This window comes from Hevea brasiliensis, chromosome 12 (genome assembly GCF_030052815.1).
Source record: "Hevea brasiliensis isolate MT/VB/25A 57/8 chromosome 12, ASM3005281v1, whole genome shotgun sequence".
Taxonomy (NCBI): Eukaryota; Viridiplantae; Streptophyta; class Magnoliopsida; order Malpighiales; family Euphorbiaceae; genus Hevea; species Hevea brasiliensis.
The window spans coordinates 42,296,794-42,318,452 of record NC_079504.1 but is presented as its reverse complement, the minus strand read 5'-3'; the positions used below and the strand labels follow the sequence as shown (position 1 = coordinate 42,318,452).

General features: G+C 34.1%; 2 protein-coding genes and 1 non-coding gene across 3 annotated transcripts; 1 reads left to right on the top strand and 2 right to left on the bottom strand.

The window, feature by feature from the left end:
* Positions 1 to 1,529: 1,529 nt before the first annotated feature.
* LOC131171532 (small nucleolar RNA R71) lies at positions 1,530 to 1,636 on the top strand. The gene has a single exon (XR_009142192.1). It is a non-coding gene; the product is annotated as a small nucleolar RNA R71 (small nucleolar RNA).
* A 12,264-nt stretch (positions 1,637 to 13,900) lies between these two features.
* LOC131171442 (disease resistance protein LAZ5-like) lies at positions 13,901 to 15,389 on the bottom strand. The gene is made up of 2 exons (XM_058131550.1): positions 15,258 to 15,389; positions 13,901 to 14,744 (listed from the first exon to the last, which is right to left on the bottom strand). Exons 1-2 carry the CDS (start codon positions 15,300 to 15,302, stop codon positions 14,157 to 14,159), a joined length of 633 nt encoding a protein of 210 aa, XP_057987533.1. The 5' UTR covers positions 15,303 to 15,389; the 3' UTR covers positions 13,901 to 14,156.
* A 327-nt stretch (positions 15,390 to 15,716) lies between these two features.
* Positions 15,717 to 20,046, bottom strand: LOC110650070 (disease resistance protein RPV1-like). Its single transcript, XM_058131549.1, has 4 exons — positions 19,595 to 20,046; positions 16,720 to 17,821; positions 16,330 to 16,608; positions 15,717 to 16,247 (listed from the first exon to the last, which is right to left on the bottom strand). Exons 1-4 carry the CDS (start codon positions 19,636 to 19,638, stop codon positions 15,720 to 15,722), a joined length of 1,953 nt encoding a protein of 650 aa, XP_057987532.1. The 5' UTR covers positions 19,639 to 20,046; the 3' UTR covers positions 15,717 to 15,719.
* Between the last annotated feature and the right edge of the window lie 1,613 nt (positions 20,047 to 21,659).

Genomic DNA, 21,659 nt, shown 5'->3' with positions numbered 1-21,659 from the left:
ACTGGTATGCAAAATTTCCCAACTTTCAAAGGAACATTCTCAATCACCCCAATTGGAAATTTAATAGACCTATCTGCTAACTGTAGTGAGATGGTAGTAGGCTTCATTTCTCCAATCTTCACTTTCTCATAGATAGACAATGGCATCAAACTAACACTGGCTCCAAGATCACATAAAGCCCTATCTATACTGATATCCCCAATGTGACATGGTATGGAGAAACTTCCAGGCTCTTTCAGTTTGGGTGGAAGCTTATTTTGCAAAATAGCACTGCTTTCTTCTGTGAGAGCTACAGTATCAAATTCCTCCAATTTCTTCTTGTTAGATAAAATCTCCTTTAAAAATTTAGCATATGAAGGCATTTGTGCTAAAGCATCAGTGAAAGGAATAGTCACATGCAAAGACTTCAATACCTCCAAGAACTTCCCGAATTGTTTATCCAATTTTGCTTTCTGAAACCTTTGTGGGAATGGTAATGGTGGCATGTAGGCTTTAGGTGCAACATATTTAGGTTCTTCTTCTTTGCTTTCCCTCTCCTTACTTCCTTTTTCTTCCCCAACTTCATTTTCTTTCTCAGCTTCAATTCTAACTTCAGTTTGTTCATCTCCTTCTCTGCTTTTCTTTTCTTCAATTTTCTCTTCAATCTTTTTATCTCCATTCTCCAATATTTTTCCACTTCTCAATGTAATAGCCTTGCAATGCTCCCTTGAATTTTCTGGCTGGCTAGGGAGCTTCCCAAATGCTTTGTTACTTGAAGAGCTAGCTTGTTGAGCTATTTGATTCTCTAACATCTTGTTGTGTGTTGCCATTTGATCTACTTTAGATGCTAATTGAGAAATCATTTCTTGTTGACTTTGATGGCTCACAAGTAGAGTTTCAATCATAGATTCCAATCTAGCTGTCTTGTCTGGTTGTGCTTGTTGTGGCAGAGGTGGAGCAGGTGCATTTTGAGGTTTAGAAATTCCAGGAGGAGGACCTCTATTCTGCTGAAAATCTGATATTGTTGATATCCAGAAGGTTGCTGAAAATTCTGATTTTATCCTTGTCTACCTCCCCAAGAGAAATTGGGGTGGTTTCTCCATGCTGGATCATAAGTTGCAGAAAATGGGTTACCACCTGGTCTTTGATTGTAGTTCCCCACATAATCCACTTGCTCACTTGAAAAATCTTGATTAAGTGCAGAAAAATCTGCTGCACAATTGATATTTGCAGCTCCAACATCTACTGAATTACTAGAACCTCCAGCTGAAGAATCTACTTTCATGCTTAGCTTGTCCATCTTCCTTGTCAAAGCATCAAACTTAGCATTAATCATATTCATGGCATCAAGCTCGAACATACCAGCTGGTTTCTTGATCTCATTCCTCTCACAACTCCATTGGTAGTTGTTATAAGCAATTTTATCCAAAGCAGAAAAAGCTTCATCTTCAGATTTTTCCATAAGATCACCTCCAGAAGATGTATCAATTGTACTCCTGATAGCTGGTGAAACTCCATTGTAGAAGTGTTGAACAAGCATCCACTTAGGAATCCCATGATGTGGACATCTCCTTTGCAAATCCTTGTACCTCTCCCATGCTTCATACAAGCTCTCATCATCTCTAGGTTTGAAAGAAGTCAGCTCATTTCTTAGCTTAGCTGTCTTGCTTGGTGGAAAATATTGAGCCAGAAATGCTTGAGAAAGTTCATCCCATGTTGTGATAGAACCCGGTGGCAAAGAATGTAAACACTCTCTAGCTCGGTCCTTCAGAGAAAAAGGAAATAATCTGAGTCGAATTGCATCATCAGAAACTCCATTTATCTTCAACATATCACTGATCTCAAGAAAGTGTGCTAGATGCACATGTGGACTTTCACTTGGATTTCCTCCAAATTGTGATTGTTGCACCATCCGTGAGTCTGAGCTTGATTCAAAATTATTAGCTTCTACCCTTGGTCTTGTGATACTTGGCATGAAATCTCCAATATTAGGATAGGCATGATCCTTCATAGAGCGGTTGTTATTGTTGTTGTTGGCCATTTATTCTTGTAATTCCTCTTGCTCTTGTGCTCTTTCTTGTTGTTGTTGAGCTTTAATTTCAGCTTTTCTCCTCTTAGATTCTGCTCTTAAAGCTTTTGCTGTCTTTTCTATTTCTGGGTCAAAGAATAGATTGATTTCTTCACTTTTTGTCCTTCTCATAAAATAAAGCACCTGAAAAACAAAATAAACAAATTCTCAAAGTAAAATGGTAAAAAGAAAATAAAATAAAATGCCCAAATTAACCAAACAAACAATTGTTCAATATCAAACAAAAATCAAATCCCCGGCAACGGCGCCAAAAACTTGATGTGACTTATCCGCAAGTATACGGGTCGTCTCAAGTAATAAAGTGATGAATCAAGTATCGTTCCCATGAGGATTTGCTGTTTGAGTACCAAACTATGAATGAAGCGATTATTTGGGCTAATGATTAATGAATAAATGGTAAATGTAAATAAGCAAGGTAAATTGATTAATCTAATTGAAATGGGTAAAAAGGCAAACAATTAAATTCTAGATCTAGTTTGCAATTAAGCTAAATTAACAATGGGTAATTCAAATCAAAGTCTAATTATGCTAAAAGTGATTCCAGAGTTGGGGGTTTATGCATAAATTATTTGGGATTTGTCTTGGGCATTCCGATTTTTAGGGAAAAATAGAGTTGAAGGAAATTGATTCTAAATTCCTTTGATATCTTTTTCAAGCAAACCAAAGTGTGTTCTAAAATAACCAAACCTACTTTCGTATGCTATTTGATTACATTAAAACCCATTAAGTTTTGTAACCAATAATTAATTCCTCTTAAAATCCTAGTTCATTTGTAAATCTAGGTGATTTTAAGTTCCAATCCTTGATTATCTATCAATGACTTTCACCTTTCGATCCTTCAATCAAAGATTAACACAATACCCAATGGGTACCAACATTAGGCAAGTAAATCAAGCACACAAGGAAGGAATCAAAACTCATATTTATATAAAATAAGGAAATACCCAGTTCAAATCCTCAAATTAATCTAAAACATGTTTCCCAACTCTGAAATCTAAAGAGTTTACTCACTCATGGTAGTATTTACAAGAAATATTGATGGGAAAGTAAAGAAAAACATGATAAGAGGACTGAAATAGAAAAACCCAGGTGGAAGAACCAAAGTCTCTGGTTTCTGGAGCTCCAAAACTGGTGCAGCAGCTCCTCCCCCCAAGAGAAATGGCGTCTTCTCTCTCTCTCTATTAAATTTTCCTTCCTTTTTTTCTTTCCTCTCTTTTCTCCCTTCCAAAAAAATAAGGAAATGATGAATTTATATGGTCCCTAAAAGTTGCCCTAAAAGTAAATAAAAGCCAAGGAGTGGATAGGAAATGAGGTGTAAAATTATCCAAGTCAGCAGTAACTTTCACGTTCTGTGCAGTCTGCTTAGGGTTCGGCTTAACCCCAAGCAACTTTTTAGCAGATTTCAGCTTCTGGTCGCACTGTCTGCTTAAGGTTAAGCAGACCTTAAGCAAATCTCGGCAGACTTAGAGTAAAATGGACTTTTCTGCTCATGCTCGACTTGTGCTGCACCTTAAGCACTGCCGCTTTACCCTAAGCATGATCTTAAGCAAAGTCTCAAGCAAATTTCGGCTAGTTTGCTCTTTCAAGGCTTAATTTCTTCAACTTTCCTCCATGCTTAAAGAACTTCAAATCTCTTCAAATTATTTCCTATTGCACTCATTGATCTTCGATTTGGTACAAAATCCTATCAAAAACAACAAAATTACGAAAATCAAATATAAAGTATCTAAAATTAGCAAATAAGATAAAATAAAGCTAAAAACATAAAATATACTAAAATATGAGGGCAAAATGGATGTAAAACTACCCTAAAATGCCTATATGAAATGAATGTAACAAGTGCCAAAGTTAGGTCAAACCCTAACTCATAAATTTCAATCTCATGAAATTTAAATGCTAATCAATTCCAACATATAATACCTTGTTAGTTCACTTCCCTAACCTAATTTAAACCAACAAAACCCATCAATTTCATGACTCCCCTAGGGTTGCTAAAAAATCAAAGATTCTTTCCTCAAGGTTTACCTTTTAATTTCATAAAATTTATCCTTAGCTAAACATGCCTTTCATGTTTAATGAAGAAGGAAATATGGATTAGAGCACTAACCTTACTTGAGCTTCCCAAACCTCAACTTTCTTGCTTCTTATGGGTATCTATGGCTTCCTTATGGAGTGGGGAGTATTTTTTGTGAAGGGTGCTAAAGGTTTTGATGGGTAAATGGAGGAAGATTCAAGCTTGAAGCTTGGAAAAAAAATGGGGAAGAGGGAACAATGCTGGGCAGCACACAAGGGAGAGAGAAGAAGAAGAAGAAGTGAGTTGGTGGCTTTTGTCATCTTATGAGTATTTATGTATTTTCTATAATTATTGTACTTTATTGTTTTTAAATTTCATAAGTCTATTTCTTTCTTTTCTTTTCTTTTCTTCTTCTTTCTCTTCTCATTTTCCAAATTCAAATTCATAAATTTAATTTATGTTAATTATTTATTTCCTAATTTTAATTTGACATTTAGGTCAAAATTCACCTCTAGGGGTGAAATGACCAAAATGCCATTCATGGTGCTTATCGAGTTATTTTTATTATTTTATACCAATTAATAAATTCTCTAAATTTTATTTTATTTCTCAAAATTTTTCCTATATTTTTTTAATATTTATTTCATTAATTTATGCCTCCTCACTATAGTTTAAGTGTAGTTCCAAACATCCCGACTATCCGAACAGACATTAGTCATCGGAACAGTAAAATGTACGGACTACCTACGGTGAGGGCATTACAATTCTTCTCCTCTAAATAAAATTTCGTCCTTGAAATTTATGCAGTGTAAATAATTGAGGGATCGCTATCTCCTTGTCTTTTCACCTTTTTGTGTTATAATACTTTACTTTTTCTTTAGTCCGTCTTATTAATCCTAGTTCTATAATCTTATCCTTATCTCGATTTACTATTGAAAATACGTAGCTCTACACAATAGTCCCAAGTCGGTATTGTAATCTGCAGCTTACAGCATAAACATCAAGAGCATTGCATAGTTACCACGGTATATCCCAATAGACTAACTCTTTTTTTTTTTTTGTCCCCTCAACCAGTTCTGTACTCATCTTCTTTCATCTTATATACAGCCTCCTTCTCATTTCCATCTATTATATTTGATACAATCCTTTTTGATTGATAATCTACCATAACCTTATAGTTCAAAGGGTTAGTGACAAGCATGTTATCTTCTAACCCATCTCTCGATATCCTCTTTTAACAGGAGGTACAATGTATATGTAGGGGTGAATATAATTAGGGTCTATCAATACATACTTAAAGGTATTATAAATGGAAAATGCACCTCTAATAATATCTACCGAATCTAGCTCCTCCCGAGCCATAGCATATATGCGGGGTGCTATTCCAGTCTTGGGTTGTTTTATAGCCTCGGAAGCCCTCTGTGAAGTACTAGCTATCTCAGGTCTCACAGATCTTTTACCCCTCTGCATTGTTGGGCCGGACCTCTCAGTCGATGGTAGAGCAGTGGGAGCACTCCTCTGTGGACAACTTCGTAACTAATGATCTATAGATCCACATTTAAAACATCCCCCAATCAACAATTGACACTCACCTTTGTGTCTCCTACCACAGTGGGTACATTCTGTAACAGCCCGATCCTTCTCCAGTTAGTATTGTCCGCTTTGGCCCATGGGCCTCACGGATTTGTCCCTTGGGAGGTTTCATTCCCAAAAGCGCGCTGACCAGGTGAGGAAGGCTCCCACATATATGGCCCAAATCTTTTCTTCCGTTTAGATGTGGGACACGGTTTCCACCCGGTCGTGGCGGTTGAACAAGCACGTCCCAACCCCATCCTTGGGTCGTGACAAGCCCACCAGCTTCCGCCTGGTACGTCCTCGCACCACACACCGTACTAGAGGGAGTCCAGCTCTGATACCACTAAATGTGACGCCCCTTACCCTTCTATTGTATAGCCGAGCAAGAAGTGCCACATTCGGTGCCGGAGCACCCTATCTTGTCTTGTCATGTCTATTGTAAATTTTAATGTCATTTAAATCAGGTAATTTATGTGTAGAAATTTTTTTTTTTTTTAGTCTGTCTTATTAATCCTAGTTCTACAATCTTATCCTTAGCTCGATTTACTATTGGAAATACGTAGCTCTACACAATAGTCCCAAGTCGGTACTGTAATCTGCAGCTTACAGCATAAACATCAAGAGCATTGCATAATTACCACGGTATATCCCAATAGACTATCTCTTTTTTTTTTTTTCCGACCAGTTCTGTGCTCATCTTCTTTCATCTCACATACAGCCCCCTTCTCATTTCCATCTATTATCTTCAACACGATCCTTTTCGGTTGATAATCTACAATCATCTGGTGACCTAAAGGGTTGCTGACAAGGATGTCATCTTCTGACCCATCTATCGGTATCCTCTTTCAACAGGAGGTACAATGCATATATAGGGGTGAACATAGTTAGGGTCTATCAATACATACTTAAAGGTATTATAATTAGAGAATGTACCTCTAACAACGTCTACAGTGTCAGCTCCTCTCAAGCCATAGTGTACACACAGGGTGCTACTTCAACCTCGGGTTGTTCTATAGTCTCAGAAGCTCTCTGTGATGTACCAGCTATCTCTGGTCTCATTGGTCTTCTACCCCTCTGTACTGTGGGGGCAGACCTCGAGTCTGTGGTGGAGCTGTGGGAGCACTCCTCCTTGGGCAATCTCTCAAAAAATGCTCTGTGGACCCACATCTGAAACATCCACCCGTTAGCAATCTACACTTTCCTCTATGGTTCTTCCCACAATGTGTACAAACTGGCATCGGGGTTGATCTCCGTGCTATAGGACCCGCAGAATTGCCAATTGATACACCCGTTTGACCTCCTCTCCTCGGGGTAAATTGGAACCTCTGCCTCTGTTCTCTGCTCTGAATCTGACCCTCAGACCCCCTGGGTCTCTTGCTCTCTGTAGCAGCTGTCTTTGGGTGGCAGTCAGACCCTCTCTTCTTGTTACTGTCCCTCTGAGCTGCTCATCATTTCTAACTCTCTCTCGGGGTCCTATATCTTGGTGGGAGGTGGTGGCATAGCTCTGGTGACCTGACAGAGCAATTGCGTCATTTGCTCTAGGAAGGCTTGCTGTGTCCTTACTAAAGTACCCAACGATGGTTCTACTCTACTGCTACTGCGCACCTGACTACACGCAGGTGCAGGTGCGTGACTCTCTACTTCCTCCTCTATCAGTTTTGGAGGTCCGTGCTCTGAAGGATCAGATGCCATCGATCCTATAAAACAGACAAAGAAACAAATCTGCATTAGTGCCACCTCGACTCTATTTAAAGGCCCATGCATGTGATGCAACTATTTCTTTCTATCTATCTAGGTCTAGGACCGCCTAAACCTCTGCTCTGATACCACTAAATGTAACGGCCCGGCCCACTAGTGATATTGTCCGCTCTGAGCCGAAGCCCTCACGGTTTTAAAACGCGTCACTAGGGGTTAGGAACCTCCATCTTATGAACCCAGCATCTCTCCCGTGTTTTGTCGATGTGGGATTTGCCTAGGGTGTTACAATCCACCCCCCTTATGGGACTCAGGGTCCTCGCTGAGGTTTGCCCCACCATCGTTCAAGGTTGCACGCGGAGCAGCTCTGATATCACAAATGCAATGGCCCGGCCCAAATTGTAACAGCCCAATCCTTCTCCAGTTAGTATTGTTCGCTTTGGCCCATGGGCCTCACGGATTTGTCCCTTGGGAGGTTTCATTCCCAAAAGCGCGCTGACCAGGTGAGGAAGGCTCCCACATATATGGCCCAAATCTTTTCTTCCCATTTCCGATGTGGGACACGAAGTTTCCACCCCAGTGCGTAGCTGGTTGAACAAACACGTCCCAACCCCATCCTTGGGTCGTGACACATTCTGGCACTGGAATTGGTTCCCTTGTTATTGTACCCGGGGAACTAGTTATAGATACTCCAGACTGGCCCCTCTGGCCTTGTGTCTGTCCTTGTGAACCCTTGGGCTTCTTACTACCCGTAGCTGTTAAACCAGACTGACTAGATCCAAAACCCCTCTTACATTGTCTGTCCCTCCTGGATTGCTCCTCATCTCTGACCTCTCTCCACATCAAGGGCTGATGCTATCAACTGGGAGAAATCTGTGAAGTGATGGGATGCTACTATCATTCTGATACTATCATTCAATCCATCCTCAAATCTTCTGCATTTAGCAGTTTCTGTGGGCATCAACTCTGATGCATATCCACTAAGTCTCTCGAATTCGTGCTCATATTCAGAGATTGTAAGCTGCCTTTGCCTCAGTGCCATGAATTCTCTCCTTCTGGCCTCTAAGTACACATGGCTGATGTTTTTCTTTCTGAATTCAGCCAGAAAGAACTCCTAGGTGATCTGTGTAGGCTATGTCACTCTAGATAACATCACCCACCATCTATAGGCATCCTTCTGTAGCAGTGATAAAGCACACTCCAACTGCTGCTCTGGGGTGCAGTGCAACTGCTGCAATACCCTCTCTGTTCTCTCCAGCCAATACTCTATTACGGCTGGATCATCATCCCTCTTACCTCTGAAGTCAACTGTCCCATACTTTCACAGTCTCTCTAGTGGAGATCTGTGTACAGGTTGAGGCTATGGGGTGGAGGTGGCTGTACAGGTGGTGGTGGTGGTGGCTGTAGAGGTGGGGGTGGCTGTACAGGTGGTGAGGCTGAGGAATAGCTTCGTTGACCTGACAGAGCAGCTGTGTCATCTGTTCATAGAAAGCCTGCTGTGCCCTACTCACAGTACCTCGGGATGACTCCGCTCTACTACTACTTCGCCCCCTCCTAGGAGCAGGTGCAGGTGCGTGACTCTCTACCTCCTCCTCTATCGGTCCTGGAGGTCCGTGCTTTGAAGGATCAGATGCCATCGATCTTATAAAATAGACAAAGAACAGATCTGCATTAGTGTCACCTAGACTCTATTTAAAGGCCCATGCATGTGATGCACTCTATCTATTTCTAACTATTTAGGTCTAGAACCGCCTAAACCTCTGATCTGATACCACTAAAATGTGACGCCCCTTACCCGTCTACTGTATAGCCGAGCAAGAAGTGCCACATTTGGTGCCGGAGTACCCTATCTTGTCTTGTCATGTTTATTGTAAATTTTCATGTTATTTAAATCAGGTAATTTATGTATAGAATTTTTTTTTTTATATCTTATTTCTGTGGACACTCGGACAGAGCCTCCCCTATTTTATTGGCATCTAGTGGGTTTCCACTAATCACCTGTTAACATGTCCATATTCATTTCACATATTTCCATATCATATTCTCTTTTATCATATCATTTAGAATTATTTATGAGATCTCAAAATGAAGTATCATCTATTGCATTCATATAGATAAATTACAAGTTTTCATTTCTTCAATCTCAAGTTTAATTACAAGTCCAAAATGAAATACATCATGACTAGACATAATGAACCAAAATACTAGTCTATACATGGGCCCTACCAAAATATAAAAGACTGGTGAAGTGACTCTGGTGGGTGGCAGATCTGGTTAGAACTCTGTCCGAGTACTATTGTGGAGGCTGCTGATCTTCAGTACCTACGCGATGGAAAACCAACGCACTAAGCATAATGCTTAGTGGTGCATAATTTATAATAATAATAATTAAACAATTGAATTAATATCTGCAAATCATAATTTCTGGGTCTTTTACATTTTTATTGCACTTTGAAAACAATTAACATTATCGGGATCTTTTATGATTACTTATTGTATTTTAAGTCTTAATTAATTTTTATCAGCGCCCAAGAAACCTATAACAAATTGTAAAAGCTGGATGCACGGGTGTATACTGGTTAGACAACCATATGTCTGTCCAGTATACGTCTGTCAGGCACGAGGCCATCTGTCGGGCATGAGACCCGTTGTCAGGCTTGTAAAGCCAGAAATAAAGTAGGTACAATGGCCAGTAAGTAGGCTTATAGCCAGTAGAACAATTATACCAGACATATATTATCAGTTCATGATTTTCTCGATAGGCAGTACTACTATCTGTAGTCCCTAATTGGTATACTAATTTATCCAAACTAAATAAATAAGTCTAGGTATACTATGGGCAATTAAACATTTTTAATTATTTAGCACTATTCACTGTTACTATTTTCTGGTATTGTTCAGTGTTACCATTAATTTCATATTAATAGGACATTAGTTCTAATTTACATATTCATATCATTTTTAATATTTAATTAGCCTTATGAGTATTTTAATCATCATGTATAGCATTTTTCCCATAAACCTCTCTTTAGGTTCATTTTGATGTGCTATTTTTATCTAAGAATTTGACTAGGTTAGGATGTCTATTTGGTCACACTTCCTACATAACAAATGCTTCTCTATGTTTAAACTTGAATTTCAATTTTTGAATCACTGAATTTGGGGTTATAGAGCTTAAGTTATGGTCAAAATACCATAACTGGTCCCTATGCCTCTAAGCTATCCAGAATTTATAATTCTTGGTCAATAAACTTTGACCAGTCATTTGATCATTTTATGTTCATTTTTAGACTTAAGTTCCTTCACAAGATATGTTCCTCTATGTCTTAGAGACTCCTAGGTACAATTTCATAATTTTTCAAACTTACTATAGTGAGTTATGGTCAATGTATTAACCTAGACTCTTAATCCTATAAAGGCAATAGTCAAACTTCAGGGCAGTATGTTTGACCCTCTTTTTAGGGTTTTTACACTAAAAATTTGGCAAAGGTGTCCAAATTAATGTTGTAGCCCTAAGTATCATGTTTCCAGATCATATAAGCACATCTCAAATGGAATTTCCTAGTGGGAGTTAAGGCCAAATGAACACACGAGTATCAAATGGCATTCTGGGTTCAACTTAACATTTTCTAGATTTCAATTCCTAACTTTGGCTAATATTTTCACCAGGATGCATTGGTTTCTAGAGCTTGGTCAAAACATAAAAATTATTGTGCTATGTCTTATAAAACTTTCTGCACTGGTTTCACTCAATTTGCAACTTTGGAGACCAAGTTATGGCATTTTTTCCAAAATTAGTCAAGCATACTAAAGGAATAGTGTTTTGGTTAATTTCTAGGTTGGCAATTTTAGTGACCCAACTTGTGCTAACAATTTGACTTAGTTAAAGGCAAAACTGAGTCACATGGTCTTCATGAAAAGTGTAGCCCTATGTCTAAGCTTTCCAGTGATATAAATTTTAGGTCATTTGGACTAGTATAGAGAGAGTTATGACCAAATGAATTCATTTTCTGGGTTTCAGTGTTTGGTCATCCGGGTTTGGGCAGAGAATTGGTCATGATTTTCGCAAAATTTGGGCATGGTGTCTACATGAAAAATGGGCTATTTTGAGTCTATTTTCACTTCTAATTGGCCTGATACCAATTGGAGTCACACATTTTTAGTTATGGTTCAAAAAGTGGACTGGACTCATTGAGTCCCAACCTGCAGAAAATTAAACACTTCCAATCTCAATTTCCTCCAACTCCCTTACTTCACTTTGACATTCATAGCACTTCTATATATCATCTACACATCTCAACAATCCCAATTGCAAGGTATAATACAAAAGTGCCAAAGTTAGGTCAAACGCTAACTCACAAATTTCAATCTCATGAAATTTAAATGCAAATCAATTCCAACATATAATACCTTGTTAGTTCACTTCCCTAACCTAATTTCAACCAACAAAAACCATCAATTTCATATCTCCCCTAGGGCTGCTGAAAAATCAAAGATTCTTCCCTCAAGGTTTACTTTTTAATTTCATGAAATTTATCCTTGGCTAAACATGCCTTTCATGTTTAATGAAAAAGGAAAGATGGATTAGAGCACTAACCTTTCTTGAGCTTCCCAAACCTCAACTTTCTTGCTTCTTATGGGTATCTATGGCTTCCTTATGGAGGGGGGAGTATTTTTTGTGAAGGGTGCTAAAGGTTTTGATGGGTAAATGGAGGAAGATTCAAGCTTGAAGCTTGGAAAAAAAAAATGGAGGAAGAGGGAACAATGGTGGGCTGCACACAAGGGAGAGAGAAGAAGAAGAAGAAGTGAGTTGGTGGCTTTTGTCATCTTATGAGTATTTATGTATTTTCTATAATTATTGTACTTTATTGTTTTTAAATTTCATAAGTCTATTTCCTTTCTTTTCTTTTCTTTTCTTCTTCTTTCTCTTCTCATTTTCCAAATTCAAATTCATAAATTTAATTTATGTTAATTATTTTATTTCCTAATTTTAATTTGACATTTAGGTCAAAATTCACCTCTAGGGGTGAAATGACCAAAATGCCTTTCATGGTGCTCATCGGGTAATTTTTATTATTTTATACCAATTAATAAATTCTCTAAATTTTATTTTATTTCTCAAAATTTTTCCTATATTTTTTTAATATTTATTTCATTAATTTATGCCTCCTCACTATAGTTTAAGTGTAGTTCCAGACATCCTGACTGTCCGAACAGACATTAGTCGTCAGAATAGTAAAATATACGGACTACCTACGGTGAGGGCGTTACAGATTAAGTTATAGGTTTTGTCAAATTTCAGAGACTAAATTGTTTAGTTTTAAAAATAAAGAAACTAAATTATAGATTTTATTAAACCTCAGAGGCTAAATTATAGTTTACCTTCTTTTAAAAAATTATATTTAAGTTTAAATTCAGTTAATATTATATGTTAATAAAATAATACAGAAATGATAACAAAGTAATAGTAATTCTTAGATTAATAAACATTTTACTTATATAATTAAAGCAAATTAAAATTAATATTTTAATTTAAATAATTAACAATATAATATTTATAATACTATAATAATATTATATCATATATAAAAATTATATATATATATATATATATATATATATATATATATATATATATATATATATATATATAATTAAGGGTAAATAATACTTCATTCCAAGGTTTGATAAAACCTATAATTTAATTCCTATATTTTAAAAACAAATCAAATTAGCTCCTAAAGTTTGATAAAACTTATAATTTAGTCATTCAGTTTAATGTTTCATCCAATTTGCTATTAATTGTAGTGAAAATAACTAAAATGCCTTCAACTCCATATATTTTCTAACTTAAACAATTTAATCTCTGAGGTTTTATAGTATAACCAAAATAGTTTAAATCAAGACACTATTTTGTTTATAAAATTTAAATTAAAGGATTATAATACAAAAATATTAGGGACTTAATCATTTCATTTAGAAAATATAGATTAAAGCGTTTTAGTCATTTTTACTATAATTAATGGTCAATTAGATGGAAAATTAGATAAAGAGACTAAATTTTAGGTTTTGTAAATTTTAAGAACAAAAATATTTAATTTTAAAAATATAAGAACTAAGTTGTAGATTTTATCAAGCTTCAAAGACTAAATTATAATTTACTCAAAAATTAATTTACGAGTCCATATAACAAGTATAATAACATGCCATACGCGTTACATACAAAACTAACAAAACTGGTAATAATAAAAAGAGCATAACATTGGTTTTCCTATTTAACATCTCTCAATCGGGGCCCATGATCATTTCCGTTAACCGCAAATTTAAACCTACAATCCAATTAAAAAAAAATGTAAAACCTACAATACAAATAATAAACAATAAATTAAGTGTCAATTGAGCAAAAAGAGTGACTAAAGGAAAAAGAAATCTATTAACAAAAAATAAATAAAATAAATTTTTAACTGAAACAAAATTTTAATTTTTCATGTAAAAAAAAAGCATATTCTCAAAAGGAAATTGAAAAAAAAATAATTTAATATGCGAGTAGTGTGTGCACACAATCATTTTTCTAATTGAATAACTATAAAGAAAAACAATTATTGTGTATTTTACTGACTTAATTTTTCTATTTTTATCTCTCGTCGAATTTTGCTATGAAATCTCAATAACCAAACATACTACGTAATGAAAATGTGACCAAAGGAAAGAATTATAAAGAATATAATTACCTATATTTGTCAACATAGGTAAACAAATGCAAATATCTACAAAGCAAAATGTATAAAGACTGATGATAAGTCATTAAAGCCAATGCGCTTGTTTCCTGGCACGAAAAGCCAATGCGCTTTTAAAAAAGCTATTTAAACGTACCTCTGCAATAGTTATTCCTGGGAGACCCAAATTCTCAAAAGGCTCATCGCACAACATGAATTCCTTACATAATTCATCCTCATAATACATTAGACGAAGTCCACAATGCTTCACCTCTAACTGGTCAGAAGAAAATGACGCCTTAAGTTGATTACACCCTTCCAACTGATCTAGACAAGTTATGGAGCTAGGAGGCACAAAGCTAACCCAAAGTTGATCAGAAGTGATGCATAAATATTGAGCGATTTCCATCGTAGAGCGACCTAGAAACAAACTTTGTTCCGACGGCAAATTGTATGCATGCAAGTCACAGGCAACAGTACAACTATCCACTGAAGGAGGCTGATCATGATGGAATCTAAAAACTCCAGATAAAAAGAATCCTCCCCATCCGTAATTCAACCAATAAGGAGGTAGCTGCACTTCTAATGAAGACCCCGAGCCTTGACTGTTGAACCACACAGGAACTTCACTTGAGGCTAAACACAATGATACAAGGGTGTTTGCACTAAAGAGTCCCTGAGCCAAAATTATTACTTAACAATTAACATGTGTAGCTTTGCAGCAATATTCTAAGGGAAAATAAAACTTTTTCGGTCTATGCATGTGTAATTGGATAGTTATTTAGTAGTAGAGTTGGTCCTGGAATGCACAAATTCTAAAGTTCTTTCGCAAGAAGTCAGAATGCACATAATGAAATTTGCTATGGTCCACAAAGATAACATAAAAAAGGAACAAATACATGATACAATATCATATGACACAAAAATATATAATATCTTAAAAAAAAGGTAAGATAGTATATATATATACACCGAAAAATGTGATTTTTTAAAAAAAAAAATCTAGGGCCCCCCAAGATGTGGGTGACACAAAAATATATAATATCTTAAAAAAAAGGTAAGAGTATATATATATACACCGAAAAATGTGATTTTTTTAAAAAAAAAATCTAGGGCCCCCCAAGATGTGGGTGTGTTTGTGTGTGTGTGTGTGTGTGTGAGAGAGAGAGAGAGAGAGAGAGAGACTGACCAGAGAGAGAGAGTTATGCACCAATAAGAAATGCAGGTAACTCATTAGCCTTGCAAGTGGCCTACGATTTTGGCCTCGAATCTCAATTAACCTTAATCATTTTATAAGAGTGAACGATGAAGTTCTTGAAGTGCTTGCTTCAAATGGATTTGGAATACTTTCCTGTGTACTTAGACATTCCGCACTAAGTTGTAAAACGGTTGATGAAAGATCATGCAAGGACTGAAGCTTCTTGCAATCAACAAAGTGAAGGTTTTCAAGTTTAAAATTTCTACTTATGCTTGTAGTTAATGAAGTTTCCAAGCAAGAGCAGCCCTCCATACTAAGATGCTTGAGACCCGAAGGAAGATTATTTGGAAATGATCGAATCCTCTTACAATTGCTAAAACGAACAGCTAAGAGTTTAGAGAGTTGACTAATGCTTTCAGGCATGCTTACAAAATCATTTCCGCTTAGATCTAGTTATTGTAAAAATGGGAAACAACTTAGATCAAAAGGAATCGTTGCATCGGTGAGACCGCAATGACTTAGATTAAGTCTCCTAAGAATGCAAAAACCTCTTAAAGAAGGCAACTCAAAGGACATGGCAGGTGTAGGCTTCTTAGGCATTAGCCACCATGGGCAAAGACAATCCCATGGCTGAGCTAATGGCAATGATGTTGAACCGATTCCTGCTATTTCAAACACATCCAAAGATGTCATATCCCCTATATTATCTTTCAATTCTTCAAGATTTGAGCAGCCAGTCAATATGAAAACTTTAAGAGACTTCAAATTACACAGGCTACTTGGAAGAGCTGTAAGGCTTTTGCAATTCTTCATGTTCAGTAAAACAAGCCTTTCTAGAAGTCCAATAGAATGGTGTACTTCAAGTAATCCTGTACAACATTCAAGAATCAACTCTTCAAGGTATGGGATCTCTCTAAAGTCGGGTGTCTTGATTAATTTTTTGGAGTAACTAAGATCAATTATCTTCAACAACTTTAAAGGCTGTAAAAGATATAGAAAGGAAATCAGAAAGAAACAGTAAAACCTGAGTAATAAACAGATATAAGGAGTTAATTATACATACTCTTACTCCCTTCCATAATTGTTCAATTCTGCTATAAGACAAATGGAGCTCAGCAAGTTGATCTAGTTGAAAAGTTTGTGGCAAAGATTTGAAAGGATACCCACGCCATTCCAAGTACCTTAATTCATTGGAAAGATATTCAATGTCTTTGGAGAGGTTTAAATTGCAAATTATGAGCAATCTGAGAGCTTTCATCTTCAAGAAGGCTTTAGAACTCATGTATCTTTCTCCTTGATCAAACATATAATCCAGGACTACACCTTCAATTAGATTTGTTCCCTAAAAAATCAAAGGCAACAATTAGTGGTGAAAATAACTGAAAGACTTATAACATTTATAATGGCAGTTTATCAAATCAAATATAATTCTTAATTATTGAGTAATACTAACCGTATCATTCATTAAGATGTGACAGACATCCGTATAAAGCCATAGTCTACTACGTCGTCCAGGCTCTTCTCGACATTCTCGATGAACAATTTCTTGACCCATTTCTTCCAGCAAATCATGCATCCACACACAGTTGTCTGAAATAGTTATGAGAGATTTATCGATGAGCTCCCTTATACCAATAGCTGGGTATAATCCACCACTTTCCAGTACTTTCATCACATAACGTTTCATTTTTCCTTTGAAAAAGCATGCGATGTCTAGAAATATTTTTTTTTGTACTTCCTCCAATCCATCAAAACTTATTTCAAGCTTACTTAGAATTTTTTCATTGGGAATTTCTTTCAACCTCTTCAATGCACTGTTCCATTCTTTCACAGATCTAGCATACAAGGAGGAACCCAAAACATTAAGCGCTAATGGGAGGCCACCTGCATAGTTTACAGCTTCGTTGGATAGCTCCATGTAATCTTGTGGTGGACAATCTTTCTTAAAGGCTTTCAAGCAAAAGAGTTGAAGGGCTTCACGATGATTTAACTCCTCAACCCTATATATTTGATCTACTTGATGTTGGATCAACAAATGTTCATCCCTAGTCGTTATTATGATTCTACTTCCAACTCCAAACCAGTTTTCATCTTTTTTTCCAACTAATAATTCTAATTGCTCTAACTCATCAACATCATCAAGAATGACCAAAACCTTCTTTCGAGATAGCCTATTTTTTATGTGATAAACTCCATTGTATTCATCGTACACATCTATGTCTCTTTCCATCAATGTTGCACATAAAAGTCGTCTTTGTAAAGTGAACAAACCATATTTTCTTGAAGTTTCTCTAACATCCGCAAGAAAAGCACTACCCTCAAATTGGCATTGCATTTCCTTGTAGGTGACACTGGCAATAGTTGTTTTTCCAATGCCACCCATCCCACAAATACCTACCGTTTTGACATTATTTAGCTCATTTATATTGATACACAATCTCATTTTCTCTAATCGTGAATCCATTCCAACAAAATCCTTGGCTATGCTATGACTAAATCTTCTCAATTTGTTAAGTACATCTTTAGTGATATCCTGAATAAACTCTGACTCCTCCCTACAATATAAGAATATCCTATTATCATAAATAACACAATATTTTAAACATAGAAATAACATTAAAACTATCAAGTGTTCAATTTTGTTCATATCGCGCACGCGAAAATTCTATAATATGCAAAGGGTATATTATAGAGAGAAATAAATAATAAATTCCTACGCAAATTGAGATATCAATAATAGGAAACATATAATAAGCGTTTCATTGTACTCATATTCAATAATAGGAAACATAGTCTTTCCAAAACATTTTAAGTTTCTAGTCATGAGTTCTTCCAGTGGCACTTCTTCCTCAAATGATATTAAGGCTTTTTAGAGACATTTTATAAAATGTTCCTAAACACAAAATAATTAGAGATAATTTCAAACGTAACTAATTAAAGTTTTGAGAAACACAATAAAATTGTCTCTTAATAATATTTTCATCTCAAAATATTTGGTAGGAGAAGGAAAAGGAAGTGAGAAATTCTCTCCATTTTAAGGGATGATTTTAACAAAACGTTCAAAAAAATTATCATTTACAGACTTTTTTTTTTCTATGTAGCTAATCGTTTCATCTCTAATATCTAATTTTTTTAGTGTAATTTATTTTATAAAATTAATAATCTTTTATAAATTAATATTAATATAAAAATATTAAATTAAATATTAATATATTAAATTAATATTACCTTAATAAATATATTCTTTTATAAATTAATTTTAGTATATTTGCTTATATATTAGAAATATATCATTTTAATATTTAATTAACTTGTCTAATTTACTCTTAAATTTCAATTAATATTATTTAATTTTTAGTGGACAATCATTTTCCATAATTGACTATCAAAAAATATCGATAATAAATTTATACTTTTCATAATAATAGTTTAGAGTTATCTTTTAGAGAAACAAATATTACTATTGCATTTACAATGTCACTAATCAATGACCGCCACATATACTAATCAATGACGTTGTCAACCAAGTCGTCTGAGTTTGACTGGATTTCACAAGTTTTGATCGAACTTTTCATAGACTCATTCAATGATGATAACTAATAAAATCATTTCATGCTATAAAAACAAAAACATTAAATAGAATTATTATTAATTTAAAAATATTTTAAATATTTAATATTATAAATTACTGAATTTAAAATATATTGACTTAAAATTAAAAAAACTTGTTCAATTTACTTCAAATTAAAATTTTTCAAAACAATAATGAAAAATAAATTCAATTCAAATTATAGATTAAAAATCTAATATTATGAAATATATATATAAAACATGAGTATGAAGAAATTTCGACAAGGAAAAGATTCCAACAATATTAATAATGAGATTATGAGAAAAAAATCATTTTAAATTGATGAAAAGAATGATGAGAGAATTATACTAGACTTTTCTTTGAATAGAAATTTTAAAAAAATCATTTTAAATTTCAATGAATAGAAATTGATGATGATAGAATTAATAAAGAAAAAAAAAAAGGTTAAGAGGCAATGATGGTTTGAATTTTTTTTTTTTTTACCAGAGGGTTTGTATTTCACTGTTTATATATAATTATTTCAATACAGTAATAAATTTTTTTATAAAATTAATAATAAATCCATTAAAACTTTTGAAATAATCGAGTGATTCAGTGCCCATTAAAATCTGATAAAAGTAATAAAAAAATTAATTTTTTCAAAAACTACTCCTATACCCTAAAAAACTGAAATGCATGAGTTTAGTGAGGGAAAATGCTAATTAAAATAACTAAAAGAAATGGGATATATTCTGACCTGTCTTGTAAATTCCATCCAGAAAGATTGGCCACTTGAGTCATAGCAAGTCTCCACCGTTGCACCCTCTCGTCGTTCTGCTGATAATGTTCAGAGTCATTTTCAAAACTCCCATTCTGTTTTCGAACTTCTGATGGATTCACATCATAGAAAATGGGCAAAACTATTTGGTTGCCAGAGTTCTTGCATTCTAAAATTTTTACGAGTTCATCCAAACACCATGTTGAAGAAGCGTAATTTTTTGAAAAGATGACAAGAGAAATTTTGGAGCTTTCAATTGCTTTGAGGAGTTCTTGAGAAATAGTTTTCCCTTTCTCAAGTTCTCGATCATCCTTGAATATTATGATTCCTTTTTGACGAAACTCTTTACACAAATGACTGATAAAATTCTTACGGGTATCTTCACCCCTAAAGCTAAGAAAAACATCATATTTCCATTGTTGAGAAGAAGAAGAAGAAGAAGAAGAGTTTTCTTTCATGGCCTTAAGAGCCATGAAAAGCTTTTTAATAGTTTAAACGGGAAGCTTGATGGGTCATTTGTTACGTCTTTCTTCTATAAGCATAGCTTGGTATTTATAGAATCTATTTTCCATTGTGCAGTGCACTTTCCTAAAACCTAATTAAAATTATATTTTGTTGTGACAAATTGGAAAAGCTTTCTTCTCTCGTTGTGACAAATTCAAAGTCTTTTAATTTTAACTTTGAAATTGAAAGCAAAGTTAATTAAGCATACAGCATAAAAATTGGGCTAATTATATGTTGCTATTGGGTCAAAGTTAATTTTTAGCTGCATACAAAGGAGAGAGAAAGAGGCACGTTAAGGTTACTTGCTTTAAATGTTAAATTTTCTTTTGATCCTTAATGTTTTATAGAAGTAATAACTAAGTTTTTTCATTTTTTAATATTTTTTGAAAAATAGTTTTTCTAAGATAATATTGTGAAAAAAAAAATTGATGTTATAATTGTTGAATATTTAATTTCGATTTTCGATTTTAAGATGAGATTGAAAGAGTAAAAAAATGAAATAAATTTTTTATTTTACTTTCAATTAATTTTTTCTATTATTGTTATAGTTTTTTTAGGAGGTAAATTATAAAGACAGAGTAGAAAGATAAAGTTTATAAAGAAACAACTTTTTATAAATTTTGATTAGCCAATTATAAAATGTAAAAATTTTTATTTAGTCCCTGAACAAGTCATGTAGTACACAGTTAAAAATGAAGACAAATTAACTCAATTTATCAATTTTAAAATACAACTAATTCAATTTTTATATTTTGTACTTAATTAAATTTTACTATCAATTTGAAAGATCAAATTAATATTTAGTTTATATATCATGCATTGTGATTATTTTTTTGACAAGTAACTATTATTCAATATTTAATTAGTCATATCGAATTATCAGTTAATTAATTAATAATTAAAGAGTTCATTAATTATGCAAAATTTTTAAAATTATAGTATTTCAAAATATTAAATTTTATAAAATTATAAATAATTTAACTAAAATATGTTAAGTTTATCTCTTAATAATAATAATAATAATTAAATGATGATCATAATCGTCCATATATAGTGTACTTTCAATATATACCTTACACTATGACCCTGTCTTTATGAATCATTTTTTTCCAATAAGAACATCTGATGCCTTCACATTCATCTGATATCAAAAGTAAAGCCCTTTTCGGCTGCTGCTAAAAAAAAAATATATATATATATATATATATATATATATATATATATATATATATATTTATTTATTTATTTATATATATATAGTTTAAGTGAGGAGAAGCTCTCAGTTCAGATTAGGACATACTACTAATTTAATTTTATTAAAAGATTATAGTACAGATTATAGAACGATAAAACTTGAATTCTCAAATTATATATAAAACTTCAAAAAGTCACCTCAACAAGGATGGTAAATAAGTTTTTGGGAAAATTACGTAAAGTTCCCCAACCTATTAACATGTTTTCAATATTATAATTTTTATAATGTTCTTCTTATTATTTTAAAGAAATTTTATTGAGATAATTTTTTTTTATAACTTATAAT